The sequence below is a fragment of the Halyomorpha halys genome, unplaced genomic scaffold (genome assembly GCF_000696795.3).
Source record: "Halyomorpha halys isolate HHAL.00 unplaced genomic scaffold, Hhal_1.1 Scaffold1522.1, whole genome shotgun sequence".
Lineage (NCBI taxonomy): Eukaryota > Metazoa > Arthropoda > Insecta > Hemiptera > Pentatomidae > Halyomorpha > Halyomorpha halys.
Genome location: NW_027111581.1, coordinates 60922 through 81551, shown reverse-complemented (window position 1 = coordinate 81551; position 20630 = coordinate 60922). Strand labels below are relative to the sequence as shown.

Below are 20630 nucleotides of genomic sequence, written 5' to 3'. Positions count from 1 at the left end.
TGTTATTTCGTTTTACCACGGTAAAAGAAGGCAATTTTTTTCGATTTAACATGGGTTTTTCCATTTTACACGCTTTAACATGTTAAACCTAAGATCATGAATACCCCTATTATAAATTTCCCTTCTTTTCTCTATCTACTCTATTTGCCTGGTCAAGATAATTACTTTCATATCTCACTGTAAGAATGCTGGCTTACCTGTCTTGGGGAAAGGGACAATATCAGCACAAAAATATATAAGAAAAATAACTAAATAACAAGGTATAACGTCATGCTGTCAATAAGTCAAAGGGGCTAAATATTAAAACTGAAATTAAAAAGGAGTCGCGAATAGGAAAAATAATGTATCTAGCTGACTCGCCTGTGCTGGATGTATATACATTAATTTAATACTATTGAAACTTTGATATCAATTAATATATAGATGAAATGATAAGACGATTTCTATAGTAATATGGAAATGGTTTTAGTTTTCTTAAAAAGGATAAAAAATAATAATAATAAAAAATACCAAAAGAAGTAATTATTTAAAGAGAAAAATAAAGTGAAATAGAATTATAAATATAAATGAAATAGAATTATAAAGCACGAAACATGGGCGTTGATGACCTTTGGGTTTTGCGCCCAAACAACAGCCAACTTCACTGTATAAAGGCATTAAATCTAAAGTTTGTTGATGTTGATTAAAGAGGAGACATTCAACTTTCCAATGGTTGTATTAATTGTTATATTTTTGGTTAGTAATTTTTAATAAATTTTTTTGGGGTTAAAAACTTCCAATTTCAATATATTTTATTCTAAATTATCATAATGTTGCACAACGTTTTGGGACTATTGTCCCATATTTATGTACTTTTAATAAACCTACAAATAATAATTCACTATAACAACAATTCTCATTCATGTGTATTTATATAATTATATTTGCCTCATAATTAGTCAAACTTTTAATTTTCACAAAGGAAATTATGTTATTATCTACATGGCTGAAAAAAATTGCTTTACACTGTTTTTATTTTTATTATCATTCATTATTGATGCATTCTTCTCTCTCTTTAGCACAAACATTGCTCTATATTTTATACTACTTCTTTGGACTTTATCTCTTATCCAGTGTGTTGTTTGGTTACCTTCCTACCTATTTATATGCCCCACTTTGTCTATTGTGTAATTTAAATTAAACTTAGTGATTTTTTTCTATGATTTGACTGTTCTAAACTCATTTATTTCCTATGATTTTTATGTATATATGCTTAGTCTAGTTATAATGTCGGCGTAGTGTGTATTTAAGTGTTTAGTGTAAGTTTTGTAGTTTACTGTGTCTTAGATGTTTTTTGTCATATGTATAGCTTCCAGAAACCTTCTACTTTTTGTGTTTTGTGCTGTATCTATTATTTTAGGGTTTTAAAAGTTGAATTTGTGGTTCAATTTTATGCTGTGGTAGGCCAGTGGTCGGCAATTTATATTTTTTAACATTTCTACAATTGTTTGCATGTTGCTTGATTCTGGTTTCCAGTTGTTTTTTTTTATGTTTCACCGATGTATATTTTCTCACAATTTCTACAATTTGTCTTGTATATTGTATTTAATTTTTCCATTTTATTAATTTTATCTTTCATGTTGGACAGCTCACTTTGTAAACTTATTAGTTTTTAACCTTAAAAAATTTATTGAAATTGACTTATCAGACTTATATCCAGACCAGATGAACGGTATGGCAGCGCATAAAGTACAAACTAACAAATATTGATTTTTATATGTTAGATAACATTAAATAAAATACGTATTACATTCCTTATTTACTCTTGTTCATCATTAATTATTTCTTCCACCTTTAACTTATATTACTTAATATGAGGGTGTTGTTGAGGCTATGCAATTTTTAAGCTAGATAAGTGCAATATGGATTGATCTCAAGTGATACAATTAATAATTTAAGTAACAAATACTAAAATGAAAAATAATAATTATTAAAAAAATAAAATAAAATAAATAATAATAATAATAATAAAAGTTACTGAATTATTATTTGTTATTTTAGTAATTCCTTGCTATGCTATTTTTTATTCACTCACTATTGTCTTGATTTGACAACTTTTTCTTGAAAAAGGATTGAAATTTAGGCCAAAATGTTGGATTTCAATTAGAAATAAGTTTTACTTTTTTTGTACTAACTTCACCGAACGCATAAGTCAGCATCTTTTCCTTTTATTGATCATAAATTATTTGTAGAAATTGTTTTTGCTTTCTTCGATATTTCATTGTATGCCCCTTTGTTTTTGTTTGATGTAGTCAGATCAGCTGTGGGGTTATTGGTAGCTGTTGGTTATTTTACTAATCTCTTGATGAGGGTTAATAGTTCAAGTTGTGGAACATTATAAGGGAATTTTCTTTTTAAAATTATAAGCACCAAATGAGTATAATAATCATAATATATGCTTAGCGAAATCAAAAGCTCGATGCTTATACTACCAATAGTTTTCTATATGCATCTGTCCTATGATATCTCTCCAAACAGAAATCTACTAAATTCGTCTTAATGCAATCCTCCCATCTATGTTTAGGTCTACCCTTTGTGCGTTTACCCGACAGTTCAGTGTGTATTAATATTTTAGTGATTCGTTTGTTACTAAGTTAGACAACCTTATACACCACAATGCTATAACCTGAATTATATTTACCGGGTGTAGGTAGTCTTCTAAATTCTCCCATTAATTCATCCTTTTTCAGTCCGAATATTTTATGTAAAACTTTATTTTTGAAAACCTCAAGGCGCTGTTCATCTCTTGGTGTGAGGCCATGTCTCGTATCCATAAAGAACAGTGGGAAGGATAATATTTTTCTAAATTCTAACTTTTAAGTTTTTGGATGGAAGATGCAAGCTAACCAATTTCGAAAATTAAAAGTAGCAAGCATTTCTCGGCTTTAACCTTGCTTTTATTTTATCATCGATTTTATTTTTTTTTAGTTACCATGGAACCTAAATAGTTAAAGCTATCTACCTGTTAAAGTTTATTTCCTCCTATATCTATATCACCAAAATTTCTTCCATTTCTACTGCTAATCATACATTTTGTTTTATCCGTATTTATTTTTGAGACGTAGTTCCTTACTGGAGTTTATCAACATAGCTGTATTTAGTTCTATAGTTTTCTCATCCTCACACATTACCAAATCATTAGCAAACCCAAGCACACTTATTCTATCAATTTTCAAGTTCTGAAGAATATTTTTCCTTACCTCTTATTTTTTTCTATTGTTAAGAGCAAATTGTATAAAGAAAAAAAGGACCTAGTCCCAGAATAATAAATTATTTTTCGTTTCAATTGTTAGTTTTCAACTGGGCATTAATTTTCTGTCTCCAGAACTCATTATTACAAACTGACCTATAGATTCTATGGAGGATTCGGTGTTCGAACCTAATGAGAGCCAGTTTCTGAGTTCTAGGAAGTATCCAGTATTCCAATCCATAGGAACAGATTTGAGGAGTCTTATACAGGCACGCCTTGGTACCTCTGTAGTCCATGGTACCTCTCTGCTGTTATGGTGCCTCTGGGGTCCATGCTACCTTTAGTCCATGGTAGCACCTATTTACAGCCACTATGCGATGATGGATTTTAGGATTCATTTCATATCTGGAGTTCATCTAAATTTCAAGATAGACACTTTCTTCTACTTTTTTAAATGTGTGCTGACCAATGTAAACCTGTCCGTCACTATGACCTCCACAATTAGAGTTGGCATGCATGTATTTTGTCTTTGTTTCGTTCATAACTAGTTTCATTCTTGCAATCTTCCTTTGTATCAAAAAATTGATTATGAATGAAAAAAGAAATTAAGGAATTATAACGAAGAAGTACTTTTGAAAAATAACGTATATATATTTTGATAAAAAACCTTCCATTACTAAAAAAAAATTGTTTTTTATATATTTCTTATGGATATTCCTCACTGTCCAGTTGCCGTCGGTAGGGCTATTCCATTTCTTTGTCTTTCCAGGGGACATTAATGAGGTATCTATCATTGTCAGCTCAAGCTACTTGCTTTCCTTCTTTCCTTTGCACCTTTATCTGCAAGTCCATATTGTAAATGTTAATAACAAATTCTAATTAAAATTTCATATACCTGTCAAGTCTTTTAATTATTTTTAGAATCAATCATAATCCTATTTATAACTGTGAAACTAAAATAAAAGCTTTAGTAAAAAAAAAAGTCTTTCCCAGAATGTATATAATTTATGTATTTTTAGCATATTTTGCAAATTCTGTTTTTACAGGAATATAATGCACCCGTATTGAACTTTGACCCCTTGCCGCCGTTGGACACGATAGATCTCTATTCAAGACCAGTACGGCCTAGAGCTCACGATGGCAATGGACCTCTTGCAATCTTGTTCAGGTCAATCGTTCCTTCATTCAATATCAATCAAGTGGCAACCGAAGAACCGTAAGTTTTGGCTATTTTTTAGTTATTAATAAATCGTTGGATTTGTATTTTATTAAGTTTTGAAAAGTTATATTTTAGCTTGGGAAACAGGTATCGCCTCGATATACTTGTTTATGCTGAAAAAACACTTCAATTATATTTTAAAAGTTCTGGAGATGTCGGGTTTCCGCTTACCTTATCCGCTTATTCCAGCAAAATAGGTGATAAAAAAGAAAGTCTATTGGTACCAGAAATGGCAGGAATTTTGTTTTTGAGAAATGTTATGAAGTTAAGCTCAATACTTCAAATGTTTCAGATTTGCGCAGAATATTGATCGCAGTCAGACATAGCGTAAAGTAATCTGAGAAGTAAAATAATCTTGAAAAATTTCTCAGCTCTTGGTTTTTCTTTGCACTTAGGCTTATGAGCAGTAGAAACAAAAACACCATATTTAAATGATGATTTCGATTTGGTATTGATACGGTAGATTTTCTGGTGTAGAGCGGAATCGTTCAATTTAAGTGTAAAACCACAGTGCACGATAGTATTTAACTCTGAAGAAAAGGAAGAGACGTTTCACTTCTGGACAACATGTATGTGAATATTTTTCCATTATCAATGTGTTTTTAATTATTTAAATAGATCCATTTATATGTTGTTTTTTTTAAAAATAAACATTTAAAAAAATAAATAAATTGTAAATTTTTAAGATGCTCTTTGTATTGTTACCTATATATTTACAAGGGAGGTGTCAAGGATAAGGAGATGCCAAAGGCCTACCGACCTATATGTCTCCTCCCAGTAGCCAGCAAAGTTCTGGAACACATGATTGTGAACAGCCTTAGACCAATCCTAATGACAGCAAGCCACCCACGACAATTCGGCTCGACCTGTGGCAGGGGAACTATGGATGCATTGCTGAGAATGAGTGGGGACATAGAAGGGAGGGGGCGGAGAAATATGTCTTATTGATACTATTCGACATATCCTCTGCCATTAATAGTGTTTGGAGGCTCCATGTATTTCAGCGATTGTAAGAGCTCAATAGAGCCAGACTGAAGATGGAAGCAGAAAGATGTGCCGGTCTCGTAGGAGAATGGTGTGAGAGAAAGAAATTGAGTATGGCCGCAGCTAAGACTCAGGCCATACTTATAAGAGGCTCCACTGGGTAGGGCTCATCCTATACCCTAGACATCCAAGGACAGAGGATTAGACTGTGTGAGGAAGTGATGTACCTCGGGGTGAAGATAAGAAGACGATTTGACACCACTCCTCCCCTAATGTATTTAAGTCGTAGGGTAACCGTATCACTCAATGGATTGAGCAGAATAAGGGGTGTATTCTGGGGAACCTGGTACCCTGCTACGATGACCATTTACAAAGGCGTGGTCCTGGGTATTCTAAGGTACGCATCACCTGCTTGGAGCCAGAATCTGATGCAAGATCAAAAGAGGAGACTGGCCACCATACAGAGATTGGCTCTGCTGAGTCATGAAGACCTACAGAATGGTGTCGCATGAGGTGGTGCAGGTGCTGGCCGGGGAGATGCCCCTGACCTCATCCTTGAGGAGGATTTTGTCAAGTACAAAGAAAGTAAGAAGATGCTGTGGGAGGATTCCATTGAAGAATGGAGTGGATTCTGGCTGCCGACCCAGAAGGGCGCTACTCTGAGTAAGTTTTTCCCTACTGACTTCGGACTTCCCTCATCTGATAGAGGAGGACAATTTTCCTTTCTTCAGGGAGTTCATCTACCTGAAGGAGGTGGTCGGCCCGATGCACTTTTAGTTAGGAAGCACTTAACCACACGGAATCGGCAAGTCACCAATACAAGAAAATGAAGGTGAAAAAGCTGACACAGACTGAGACCAGGAGGAGTGGTTATTGAAATATTCAGTTGTTTTTTTTTACTTTCACAAGTTGCTAATATATAACCATTGTGAGTAACAAATAAATTGCTGTTTTGAATTTTGAAGCAAGAATTAATTTCAAAACGAAGTAGAGTTTTATGTGAAATTATGAGGTACACACACTGCACCAGAGTTTTAATTGTAGTTTTTTTATTTAAAGTTATATAAATTCTAAACTATTCTTTCAATTCTTTCCTTCTCTTTTACAGGTCTGATGAGGGAGGTTTGAGGAGGAGTGTTGCTCTTCTTCTGGATGCCATGAGGGATCTTCTGTCCAACATTCACTTGCCTGATGTACCAGGAGATGGTGATGTCGAAGATGTTGATGATGTGGAAGATGATGCAACATTATGTGAGTATTAAACACGAATATGATTTAGTTTTATATTTGATATAATCTGTTTATATTAGTCTATAATCTATACATATTATAGGTCTACCGCAAAGTTCTCTCCATTTCTTAAAATACTACAAAACAATGCTTTCAAGGCCATGTCAAAATAAAATTCTTTTTTGACTACATCGAAGATTGTGGAAATATCGATTCAGTTCAACAAACCATTTCGGACCATATTCGGCCAACTAGGATTGGTGTGATAACATTAGAGATGGTACTTGAAAGCTAAATCTATGCACTTCTCTGCTAGTACAGAAAAAAACTCTTATTGGACCGTATGATAACTGAGATGAAAAGTGGATTACCTACAAAAACATTGTAAGGAAATGGGCATATTTTTAACACGGAAAACCTACCCTCTCCACATCAAAACCGAATTTGAGCCTAAGTAATTTTGAAATGTTGAAATTTGGAGAGGTATTGTCAGCAATGCCATTAAAAGTGTGATGGATATTAAAAAGGGTTTAACTATGGGTTGGACAAAACTGGTGCTTGGGTATGCTGATGATTTGGTATTATTGGGTGAGGACAAGGGAACTATAGAACTACAATACAATACAACCGCGTTAATAAACTCTAGTAAGAATCCGCATTAATAAACTCCAGTAAGGAACTAGGTCTTGAAATAAATACGGAAAAACAAAATATATGGTTAGCGGTAGAAAAGCAAGCAATTTTGGTGAAATCTCTCTTTTTTTACCTTTCTTCCTTTTTTTTTTTTTTTTCATATTTTCTCCTTCATCACTATGTGACTTTCCTCTTTTCCTCCCCCCCCCCTCTTTACCATAAATAAAATACACCTAAAATACAAAATATAACCAATGTTCATTTTAAATAAATAAGAATATAAACTCAAATAGAAAAAACGCAATTGATAAGGAAATTAAAGGTTGAAAGGGGAAAAATTAAAATATTCAAAACTATTATCCTTCCCACTGTTCTTTATAGATACGAGACGTGGCTTCTCACACTAAGGTTTTCAAAAATAAAATATTAGGACTGAAAAAGGATGAATTAATGGGAGAAAACTACCTACACCCGGTAAATATAATTCAAGTTATAGTATTGCGATGTATAAGATGAGTGTGTAAGGTTAGGGCTTAGTAATGAGCGGATCCCTAAAATGTTAACAAACACTTTACCGACAGGTAAATGTCTGAGAGGTAGACCGAAATGTAGATGGGACGATTGCGTTAAAACTGATGTTCAATATTATTATACTACTTCATGATAATATAAGGCCAGATACCGCTTTGGGGATTTGTCAGAAAATCTTAGAGCTAGGCTGGGAAATTCTCTTGCATCCACCACCATCATACTCCCTGGACCTTACACCATCCAATTATCCCCAGTTTCTTTCCTTACTAAATATTTTTCTGGGCAGAAATAAAAAAAAAATTATAAATATATCAGACAAGCACTGGTTAAATTTTTGGTGTCTAGGAATAAGGTATTTTTTAAAAATGGAATATAAAAATTGACATCATGTTGGCAAGAGGTCATAAATAATGATGGCAATTATATTATTCAATAAAATTTATTTAACGTATGATAAAAATAATGAGGTGTAGATAGTTGACCGTAGATTAATGCTTGAAGAAGTTTGTCGGGGGGTGCGGTCAGCAAAGAACAACATAAATAAACAAAACCATATTTATTTATTTTATGCCGACGTTTCGACCTGAGTTTCAGGTCTTCATCAGGGGTTGTGGCGTAGAACTGCTCCAGTTACCAACCTTCCCTCTACGCCACAACCCCTGATAAAGACCTGAAACTCAGGTCGAAACATCGGCATAAAATAAATAAATATGGTTTTGTTTATTTATGTTGTTCTTTGCTGACCGCACCCCCCGACAAACTTCTTCAAGTATGATAAAAATATTATTTTGTTTTATTCTAAAATGGACAGAACTTTCTAGTAGACCTATTAAGTCTTACTTATATCTGGGCCGGTATGAAATTTCATTAATTTATCTCCAGACCTTAACTCTCAAAAAGGTTAAATCTTCCTTAAGTTCGATGGACTCATTGACTAACAATGAGATTGTTGAACAGGAAGTTTGCTGGAGGGGTATGATTTAGGATTGAACGTCCTTCTTACTTAGTTTTAGCTTAAAAAATACCACCCATAATCATGGACTTTCCTGAGGTTAAATGTTTATAAGTAAAAGGTTAGAACAATACTTTATGGTTTTGGTGTTTTGTTACATAAAATATTTACTCACAAAAGATCCAATTGGGTCGAAGTGAGGAAGGGATTCCCGACCCTCAGTGTAATAATAATACATAAAATATTTGGACCTAAGAAGGATGAGTTAACCAAATAATTTAGAAGGTTACACAAGATTGCATATCAAGCATTGTTTGAACTACACCCTATAAATATAATTGAGGTGATGACATGACAGAGAACAAAGAGGGCATGTAAAGTAGTATGGTTTAGTGACAGATAAAAAGTTAATAAGGGCTTAAGGGTAGATCGATAAAGGTAGTTGGGAGGTTTGCGTAAATACTGATCTTTTGGGTCTGGGTTTGGGTGGAGTGTATTGGACGGGAGTGTGTAGACAGCGATTGGTTGTGAACCTTCGTGTTTGCTTAGCCATTATTATTATATTTTAATTACAATAAGTTACCATCAGAGATGGGCAAAAATTACCTATAGTTGAAATTATTGGCTAAAATTGTCATGGTTACGACCCTTGTTTATGAATGAATCATTAATAAATAAACATTATATCCATGGCAATTTTAGCTATTATTTTCAGTTTACCAACTCTGGTTACGATATAGTTAGAGAAATAAAAAAAAATAATGTATTTAAATTGATCACTTAAAATATATATCAAAAAGTGTTAAATCTGTCATAATTACTAGAAGTAAGAAAATCAAACTTAGTTAGAAAAAGTGTTGTAGCAATGAAAAGCTTATGAAAGCTTGAGCCTAGAACAGAACTTGTTGCTTACTTCTAGATAATCCCCTCCCCGTATGTCAGAAATGACTAGGTAGAGGGTCATACAAACAATAAATAAAATAAAATGTTATAGTAAGGTAGTGAATACCGTGTCATTTTTAATTTTTTTTCATCCCCCGGCCATCACTTGCTTTGAAATCAGTGAAACATATTTCTACTATTACTACTATTACACTACTCATTTTGTAACCTAACAACAAGCAAGTGACCGGTTTAATATTTAATTCTATTATATAAATATGTAATATCTTATCAACAAAACAGTACTTACAATTAAGCGATAAAAAATAATCCAATAAAGTGGTGTGTAGATTATGTATAAAAAATAAGCAAATGCACACTGGCCAAAATTATGACTGCTTTCGGCCTAAAATCTTGCTCCAACCTTCTACCAACATTGGCAGACTCAGACTTTCTGTTAGAACCCCTCAGAAGATAAACGATAATATTTTTATTTAATGTGTATTTCCAATTCTTTCTTTATTTACAAAAATGTTTGCCAGGTATATTGGTCAGTATAGGTTTTCATCTTTTTTTTTTTTATGTACATCTTTGTTCAAATTTACAACTGTACAGTAAATTTGATGTAAGTTTATAATGGAGTGATACTGGCGTGTAGAGAAACTACCCATTGGTAGCACTCTAATCGACGTTTTTACATTAGCAGGTCTCGTGGCCATTGGTGAGCCATTAAAGGGTTATCATTAATTGCAAGCACACAATGGCATTGGCATATGTGGTGAGGATAGTGTTAGGATTGGTTACGATGTCAGCAGTATAGACTGTAGAGGATGGGACAGAGGATACGACCTTGAGGAACTCTAGCCGACTGAGAATAGAGGGATAAATCCACAAGGAACCATTGTGGTTTACTTCGGTATAATCTTTCTGTGAGAAATGAATTGATGATGAGAAAGTATGTAGGAGGTAGGAATTTACGGAGTTTGTAAAGCAGTCCCGTGTGCCAGACTCAATCAATAGCCTGTTCTACATCGAAAAGACTCCCCTACAGTACGAAAATATAGAGGATCTACTTTATTTTCTATTATATTTTAATTTTTTAAAAACATATTTAGGAATACACAAGAAAAATATTTGTAATATATTTTATATAATATTGGATAGATATAATAATATATCCACAAACATTATGTTTGGATGTTTAGATCTAAAATGTTAAATTTTTAATTATATATTTTTTTTTTTTTTCAGAAAAGACCGATCTCCATTAAAAGAGATTCTACTAAATGCTTTTGGTTTGTGCATTATAATATAGACATATTTCCATTTTTACAATACTTTCTGTTGAGGATAACCTCAGGTACTGATGTGCGCTAGTGGTAACTGTGGTTGTGTATAAAACACAATGTGTTTGTATAATTATTTAGATAGTTTAATGTTCAAATATTAAATTTTTTTTAAATTATTGTAAGTTTCCTTTCTTTTTTTTTTTTGTGGAAAGATTTATCTATTAAACAATTGTAAATATAATTTCATTAAATGTTTAATGGGTTCAAATAGGAAAATTATGCATATATAATTAATCTTGGATAATATAATTCTATTAATGAATAAAATAAATGTCTCTGGAAAAGTTGTTTATCTTTGTTATTTACCTTATTATGTACCCGTTATGTTTATTGATTGTACTTATTTTTAGTTCACTTTTTACTTTCACTTACTTTTATAATTTTTTTGTTCTATTTCTCTACCTGGATATTTATCTATCTATCCGTAGCACTATAGGCCAATTTGGACCATGGCCTCCTCAATGAGCCTTCGCCATGTAGCTCGATCTTGTGCTATCTTCCTCTGGTCCGATGCAGCCTACTGTCCAGCATCCTCCTCGGGATCTCATCCAGCCCAGCACAGCCTCGCCAGCCTTATGTGCCCGCATCATGTCTCCCTCACCGAACAGCTCGTAGACCTCCCTGTTGGTTCACCTCCTCCAATGCTCGCCTACCTTGACCCAACCAAATATTCGGCACAGAATTTTTCTTTTAAAGACCAACATCTCCTTTTCTTTGACACTTGTCAGGATCTTGGCTTCCGATCCGTAAGTGAGGCCTGGCCAGGTTAGTATCTTGTAGAGCTGGCATTTGGTGCGGTGAGTGACAGCTCAACTCCTCAAGTGCTTCTTAAGTCCAAAATAGCATCTGTTGGCCTTCATAAGACGCTGGCTTGTTTCCAAGGTGATCCTGTTATTGCTGCTGCCTACTGAGCCTAAATAGGTGAACTGGTCAACACATTCAAACGTAAATGGACCATCTTCACCTCCCAGCCAACAGCAGCCACTACCAGCTCGCATGTATTTAGTTTTTCCCTGATTAACTGTCATGCTACTTGCTTCTGCTGCTTCAGCTAGCCTCAGAAATGCCTCCATCAGCGCCTGATAGGATCTCGCCACCAGGTCCAAGATATCGGCAAATCCCAGGCTGTAAATGATTGTTCCAGAGGTTTGTATTCCAGAATCCCTAATTACCTTTTCGAGGGTCAGATTAAACAATAGGCACGCGAGGCCTAGCCATTTCTTATATTCGGGGAGGGCAGGGAGGTTTACTAATCTTTTCTAATCAGGGTGGGTTGAGTTTTCATTCTGTAGAACCACCACGAAATAAAAGTCAACCCGCCCAGGCTGAGACCAGACTTTAGTACACTTGGCTGCAATGGCTTCACACTTACCAATATCTGAATCATTGTAGTTTGGAAAATTATTGGGTTCATGGAAAATTTTGAATTGAGTTTTCATTGGAAATATCTTGTGCAACCTTAAAGGTATAAGAAGGAAACTTAAGTCTTGACAGCAGGGTTGGGCAAAAATTAGCTATAGTTGAAACTAATAGAAAAATAATGTCATGGATACAATATTAATTTATCAATGGTTCATTCATGAATAATCTCTTAAATAAAATTTAAATAAAATAAAATAAATTATATCCAATTCAAGTCTCAAAACACTTTTTATTTCACTAAAAGTACAACATTTTGGCCATCCTCAAGGACAATCTTTTTTTTATTTAATAATTTATTTATTGATATTTACAACTGTATACACATATATACAACAAGTAAATTTGCAGTAGGTGACATAGTAACATGATAAAAACATGTGGAGAATCTACCCACTGATAGAACTCCAATAACATTTCTAGAGAAGATCTCGAGGCCATCTTCTTTTCAGACGCCTAGGAGGATTATTAGGTAATGAAGGAGAAGCCAGGTTAGAAACAAGTGGATTTGGGTGGTTGAGAAGTTTATTATGGAAGGAACGGTATCTGGTTCTGGCCAAATCGGCAACATATGGAATATTGAGGTCCTGATGGATGACTTGATTTGTGACAAAGTAAGGAGCATTAAGGATTTTGGACTGTAAGGATTGGATTCTGGAGGAATTTGATGGTGCAGTGGAGCCCCAAAGCTCAACTCCGTATGTCCAGATAGGCCTTATAATAGTCATGTAGATCAGTCTTTTGTAATGGATTGGCAATTTAGACCGTTTGTCTAGTAAATGTTGCAATAGTGAATCTACGAGCAGTTTCTTGTCTTTTTAGTCTTGTATGAGGATTACATGTTAGTCGTTTTTCGAGATGTAGTCCTAAGTAACGGATCTGTTCAACAGGAATAAGTGGGGTATTATTAAAGGATATTGTAGGGGAAGAGGTCATGGGTTTACGTCGAAGGGTAAATGTGATTTGGTGGGATTTATTGGAATTTATTTTAATCCTCCAGTTTTGGCACCATTCTTCACGGGTGGAGATGTGGGATTGGAGGGTTTGGGATACAATGTAAGGACCATTGTTCAGTGACAATAGACATGTTTCATCGGCATACGTGGTGAGGATTTTGTTAGGATGGGTTGGAAGGACAATCTTAAATACAAATTTACACTCACATCAATAATTTAGAAACTTTTCAGGTCATTAATATGAGTCAAAACTACCCTATTTTGTCACTCTTCACATCAATATTATAACTTTTAATTACAATTAATTCACCATTATTATACTATACACCATTATCATAGTATCATTGTATTATCAGAGAAATATTGTTGTGATAATATAGTATAGCAATGGTAAATTGATTGTACTTGTAAGTTTTATTATTAATGAAAGTGACAAAATAGGATAATTTTTACTGAATTGGTGACCTGGGCAGTCTGCAAAAAGTTTTTAAATTATTGATGTAGTTGTAAATTTGTATTTAAGATTGTCCTCGAGGATGACCAAAATGTTGAACTTTTAAAGAAATAAAGAGTGTTTTGAGACTTAAATTGGATACAATTTGTTTAATTTAAATAATACAGGAATATTAGTAAAATAAAAAAAAAAAAATTATTTTCCTAATTAACTGGAGAATTAGGAACTCCAAGGCTCTGACACCATTCTTGTGTGTGGCATTAACCTGAACTTTGCCAAAAGCATTATAAAGGCAGCTTATGGATTAAAAGCCAAGTGCCACTGGCTTTATAAAGATACTACAAAGGCTTAACAAGACAAGCTAAGCTGTTCCTCGATGAACCCCGTAGGGGCTGAAGCGAAAAACTGCTTCGGTTGGACAGGAGCTCTCTTAGGTTAATTACAGGGATCTTACAGGTCACTGTAGATTAAACAAACACATGTTTAACTCAAGCTGATCGAGTCACCCCTGTGTAGATTCTGCAATGCTGAGAATGAGACGACGGCATACCACATAATATGTTGGTCTGACTGATTTGGGACCCAAGCAATGCGAGCTGATCAATTCCTTAATTCTATTAAAATACTTGGAATCTTCAAACCTTAAGCTTCAATGAGCTCACTGCAGTGTTGTAGTGTTGCGCACAATAGGCCTTATTGGCCGCAGTGATTATGTGCCAACTAAATAAAAAAACTGGAGAATTCAGGAGACTACACAAGGTCAAATTATGGTAACTTCATCTGTAGCTGCAAAGGGTAAATATAATTCAAGTGATAGCATAAGCATTGCAGTGTGTTATAGGACCTCAGCAATGAGCGCATCTCTAAATTGTTAATAAACTCTGATCTTACTGGCTAACATCTGTGGGACAGAACGAAGCCTAGGTGGGAGGATTGTGTCAATGTAAGTAGAAAGTGATTGGTGTTATCGGCATCGAACGTTTCTTCTAACTCCTATTTATTGTTACTTTTACTTACCTTATTTTTTTAATTCTAAAAAAAAAAAAAAAAAAAAAAATTTTAATTTACATTTGACATCAGACATGTCCGCTATTAGACCAATAAAAAAATAATTTCCAATTGATTGTGTTTAAATTACAATAGAGATTTCACTTACATATTTGATAAAATTTTAAATATATTTTCAAATAAAGTCTAAAAATAGAAATGTCAAATAATGACTTTTTGAGAAAAACTATTGTCATTGTTTTACTCACTTCTCATCCACCGAAGTGTGTTGTTTGGCGATCCAAACAAGGAGACCCTTATCCTTCTTGGGTGACTCTTGGATGTACTCTTTTCAAAATGTCCACACTTGAGCTAGAAAAGAGATGAGGACTTCCTCATCCAGGAAACATCATTCCCAGGCGGCGCCTAAGCAACGAATGATTCCAAAAATCAAACTCTCTTCCTTCCCCTTCTATAGATGCTCGTTCACAACATCGATTGTAGCGCTACGGTTTTGAGTTTTTTCTTATGATTTTCTATATGAATTATTTTCTGTAATACTTATTCTTAACTTCTATTTTTTCTTAAATGTATTGTAATTTCAATTGTGATGGGAAGTTAAAATGAAGTTTTTAAAATATTTGAATCTGCTCAACATGGCCACGATTCAACGGAATTTTGGAAGAACTGACGCCGCCATCTTGGCTTTGGTTTGAATAACATATTTATTATAGACGATAAAAATTGGTTAGCTTGCTTTTTGGTTTAGCAAAGTAAATGAACAATACTGAAACAATATACATAAAATCAAATCATTCATATATAAAAATCGACTATTGATTGAAAAAGAGGATATTACAAAATACTCACATTCTTTTAATTTTTTTGTTTTATAGCCCTGATAAAGACATGAAATTCAGATCGAAACGTCGGTATGAATAAATATTTTTTTTTTATTTGCTGACCGCACCCCTTCCCCCCCGCCATCTTCTCCACACATAAAATTCTTTAATACTTAGCATTAGCATATTTTAATTTTAATAATCCACTGTTTATTATCGCTAACAATGAGAACTGTTAATTCTTATCAAATAAACAAAATTAAAGGTACATTGGAGGAAGATATTTTTTTTTCCAAAATTTGTAATTTTAGCCGTGTCAAACTATTTCAATGAGGATAAGACCTCACTGATATTAAAGACAACTTAATTCTACATTGACATGGTGAGTTTTATCAAAATCGTTAAGAGTAGCTTTCGAGAAAATTAAAAAATCGATTCTATAAAGTTGCCCTTCCAGTTGTTCAATTTATCAAAAAAGTTGCTGTAACATCCCAGACTATATACCCGCATTAAATATATAATTTCAGTCTCGTACGACTTTTCTTTTTAGCTAGGCTGTTCACACACACAGACCATTTTGTGGGACTTGGTTATTTAACTCAAGAGACCTCACAACGTGTATTTCCGTCGAAAATTCAAAATCACGTCTTTTATGCACAATCACAATACTTTTCCTTACTAGATATTCCATATAACTGTAAGTGAAAGTAAAAAAATATGTAAGTGAAATATATATTGTGAATCATTAGTGTTCCTGGCAATGGCATGATAGCCAAAACGTGGGACACCTTGATTGTAAATTAAAATTATAGTGAAATAATCTTGTCTACAACTAATAAATAAATATATCTTCACCTAAAAATTTTTCATATTTAAAAAGATAAAATTTTAAAAATGAAGACTTGTTTTCTTTTTTAAAATTACCACTTTTCACTGGTATTTTTGAAAATCAAGTATATTATTGGGGAGAAATGTATAATAAATTACATTTATGTAAATGTATAATAAACAGGGTGAACAGAAAAATTAATGTTATTAAAAATTATATTTGATTTCTTCTTAACATAATAAATATCACATTTATAATTGTGTACTACTGGGTTTTATAAATACTTATGTATAAACTATACTATATCACATTAGAAAGGTTTAATAAACATGAAAATAGTAAAATCAAGTACAATATTTTATTTATCTATGCTAAATCATGGTAACAAATACAAATGTAAAAGATTATTAAATATATTTAAGAGATCATCAATCTTATTGTTATAGCCTATACATCACAGACTCATGGAGGTACTAAAATTTAACTAACTTAACTTATTCAATGATGAAACTTATCTGGGGCCAAACAATAAAATCATCAATACTTGTCTAGCTTTGGAGCTATATTTATAAATGTTTTAAGGAACACCTTACCAAAGGTTTCCTTTAAATGCACATCTTTCAGCTTCCTTTCAAAAATTTGTCCTTTATAAACACAGCTTTAAACTTTCCTTTATTGAGAAAGCAATTATTTCAAAGGAATTCTTGATAAATAAAAGATATATTAAAAAAAAAAAATTGTTAAGGAAAACTAAAGAGAGCCACTAAGGAGCCATTAAGTAAGGTGTTACTTACGAACAGTCCTCAATAAGGCCTATAGTTATAAGCATCCATTTTTTTAAGAAAGCCATAGTTTGAAGGAAATCCTACAATAGAAGAAGTTTTAAAACAAATTGAATTAAGAGAAACTAGAAGGAGGATTCAAAGCAGGTCTTTAATAAGGTGTTCCTTAGGTAATTTGTTAATATGGCCCTTAGATATAAGCTTTCATTAACAAAATATTTGTTTCACAAACACTGTTTTATGCTTTCCTTTATTAAGAAAGCAATAGTTCCAAATAAATAAAAAACACATTAAAAAAAAAAAATTGTAAAGGAAAACTAATGAGTGCAATTGAAGTAGACCTTTAGTAAGGTATTCCTTAGAAAGGTTTGTTACAATGGCTCTTAGGCAACATTTAAGTCTAACTTCTGGTATAGCAATCGATCCTTAGAAATCATAAAATTCTATATCTTCATAAAATAACTATAACTTAATTTTTAATTTTTACCCAGGACTTAAGTCTACAAACACTCTTAAATAGATCCTATATTATTTACATAATCATAAATCTTAAAAATTTAATTGACAAAGTTACAGTCATTATTATTACCAAAAATAAATTCAGGGACTCAAATGTAAAATTACAGTTTTAAGACTATGTTAAAAAAATGGCTGGTAACCCTGAGAATTAATAATGTATCTATGATAGTTATTGTACTATTATAGTAATACTTATAACTTTCTTTTATAATATTAAAGTTTAGTTATAAAAGTAAGTTATTTATAAATACTTAGAGACATTGCTCGACCAATACTATATTTCTATCCTAAAAAATTTAATTTCTAAACAATATTTGAGGGTACACTTTAGGTTGGTAAACTAATAATGTATTTTTTTTCCTGTACACTTAAGGCTGGCAAAACAATACTATAATTTATCTTTAAATTTTTTTTGTTACTCAGCAGATATTTAAAAATCTAAAAACTTTTAATAGCTGATGGTAAGATTATTTAAGCATTTTCATTTTATCAGTTAACAATTTAATGTTAATTGAGAAAATAACAGGCACGGCAACTCATTGAAAAAAAAAGTTAACCTTTAACTGGGAAGGTAGGATGTGACTAACTCCAAATAATAATTTAACGTCCATACATGCCGAATTTGAAATTATATCACCCAATTCTTTCTAGACTAATCATAATATGAATCATTTTTCAAAATTACAATTTAGTTGACTTTAAAGATTTGTACAGTAAGTATAATTTGAATTTATTAGGATGGTTTTGGAGTAAAAGCTTCAATTGACAGCATGTATTTCTTTTTTTTTTTTTGATTAAACAATATTTTAAAATGTATTAATTTAATGTGTTAGCTCAAAAACAGTACTGTAAATTTTTGTTTTTATATACCAAATATCGAAACTTCAAATTAAAAAAAAATTATGATAATTTTTTTAAGACCCTTCTTATGAAATTTACTGATTTTTTCTTCACCGCGCTAGTGAAATACCTTAATACTTCTTTTTATTAATTTCACATAATATAATCTTCGGACCGTCTGTCCATCTTCAAGCATTTTCTCTAAAAGTACATGAAAGTTAACAGAATAGTGAACATCTAAAATAATAAAGTAAATATTCTGCGAAATATAGAATGATATGTAATGGGCAATTAATAATAATAAATATATTTTAATTACAGAACAATAAAATGAAATAACGTCAAAAAGGTTTTTAAAAAGTGACAAACAAAAAACATAAATGTAAAAAAAATTACCCAGAATAGTAAAAGCTAATAAAAATATATCAATAATAAAAAAATTTAAGTATAAGCAAAATAAATTTTGGAAATTTTTTTAATAAAATCACTAAATTATAAATGAAATAATTTATATGCATGAAAAAAATGAATCAATAATAAATAACAAATCATTACTATTATTAGAGAAAATGCCTAAAGGACAGTCGGTCCGAAACGTCGGAAAGTATAATATATAAGGTGTTTGGTCTTAAAACATGTTAAATAACCAAATGAAAATTTTTACAACGTTAAAATGTTTCCGAATTATGTGTTTTACCTTCAACCAGGTGTCACTTACCATAACTTAATATCAATGTTCTTCTCTTAAGAAAATGGAGTACTGATGAAAAAAATCAGTCTTAAAGAGAAGCTAGGGAAGTCAACAACTTCAAATAATAAAAAAAAAAAATCAGTCACCACATTTTATAACTGAATGAATATTCGAAGTATGAAGGTATTTCACTAATCTAGAGGGAAAAAAAAGTCAGAAAATATATAATTAAGATTATAAATTTCTTTAAAAATAAAAAAAAAATTATTAGGGTTTATGAATCCCCGCCTTCCTAAGAATATTCGAAATCCTCACCCCAGTAAAAGATTAAAAAATGATAACTCCTTTGTCGGAATATCAAAATGATGACAGATATAGTACTTTATTAAGTTTCTAAATTAAATTATAACAGAAAACTTTCAATTGCGTCATAAATAGAAAAATATTTACTACCTTTAATACTTAATAAATAAAATACAGTCGTATTTATAATAATATTTTAACTATATTATTATAGGCACACATGAAGCTGCTATGTAACTGTCAACTGTTTTGTAACTGGCATGTATAATAATGATAATTATTATAATAACATTGAATCAATAAGTTAAAAGTGCAATAAATAAGACTAAATATGAATAAACAAAAAAAAAAAATATTATTTTAAAATGTATGAGACATTAACACACTTTACACATACCAGTTTCACAAATCAAAATATACATTTTTAAGATTGATATAATAAATTCATACATATATATTTGGACCATATTCTTTTGTAAATAATTTACAGTATTTATTAATAGAGACTGGATTTATATATATATTATTATTATTATTAACATTTTTTTTTTTTCAAGCTTCCAAACGAACTAAAACTTTAATTTTTATAACTTTTTTAGGAAGCAAAGAAAACAATATATATTAAGTATTAAATTTTTAATGTTAGTAAATAACAAAAAAAAATAATGAGAATTACTTTTCTTTTCCTTAGGCATCGAAATAATAATACACCGAAACAGCATTTTTAATTTTTAAATTGTAATATAAATTTTAATATCAAAGTTAGGACTATAGAATTGCAATGTCTAACCTTAAAGAACAAAATAAAACTATTAATGATGAAGAAAATGGTCAGGGGTCCGGTCACAAGAAAACAAAAAATTTGAAACTGTTTAAATTGACCTCAACTGAAACAGCCCTGATGAAGCTCTACAAAGTGGGGCGAAACATCGGCAAATAAATAGTTGCTAACTATTTTTTTGTTTTCTTTTGACTGTACGTCTAACTATCTTCTTCATA

The 20630-nt window shown here is 31.8% G+C and overlaps 2 protein-coding genes across 2 annotated transcripts in view; one reads left to right on the top strand and one right to left on the bottom strand.

Moving 5' to 3' along the window:
* Positions 1–11297, top strand: part of Nulp1 (Nuclear localized protein 1) — a 26039-nt gene extending 14742 nt beyond the window's left edge. The window contains exons 10-12 of the mRNA XM_014435133.3: positions 4276–4445; positions 6541–6683; positions 10912–11297. Coding sequence (XP_014290619.1) covers positions 4276–4445; positions 6541–6683; positions 10912–10913 — 315 coding nt within the window. The 3' untranslated portion in view covers positions 10914–11297. The remainder of the gene's footprint in view (positions 1–4275; positions 4446–6540; positions 6684–10911) is intronic.
* Swt1 (Swt1 RNA endoribonuclease) overlaps positions 3872–20630 on the bottom strand; it is a 56526-nt gene continuing 39767 nt past the window's right edge. Inside the window, exon 14 of the mRNA XM_014435132.2 lies at positions 3872–4069. Within this exon, the coding sequence (XP_014290618.1) occupies positions 4066–4069 (4 nt within the window). The 3' untranslated portion in view covers positions 3872–4065. The remainder of the gene's footprint in view (positions 4070–20630) is intronic.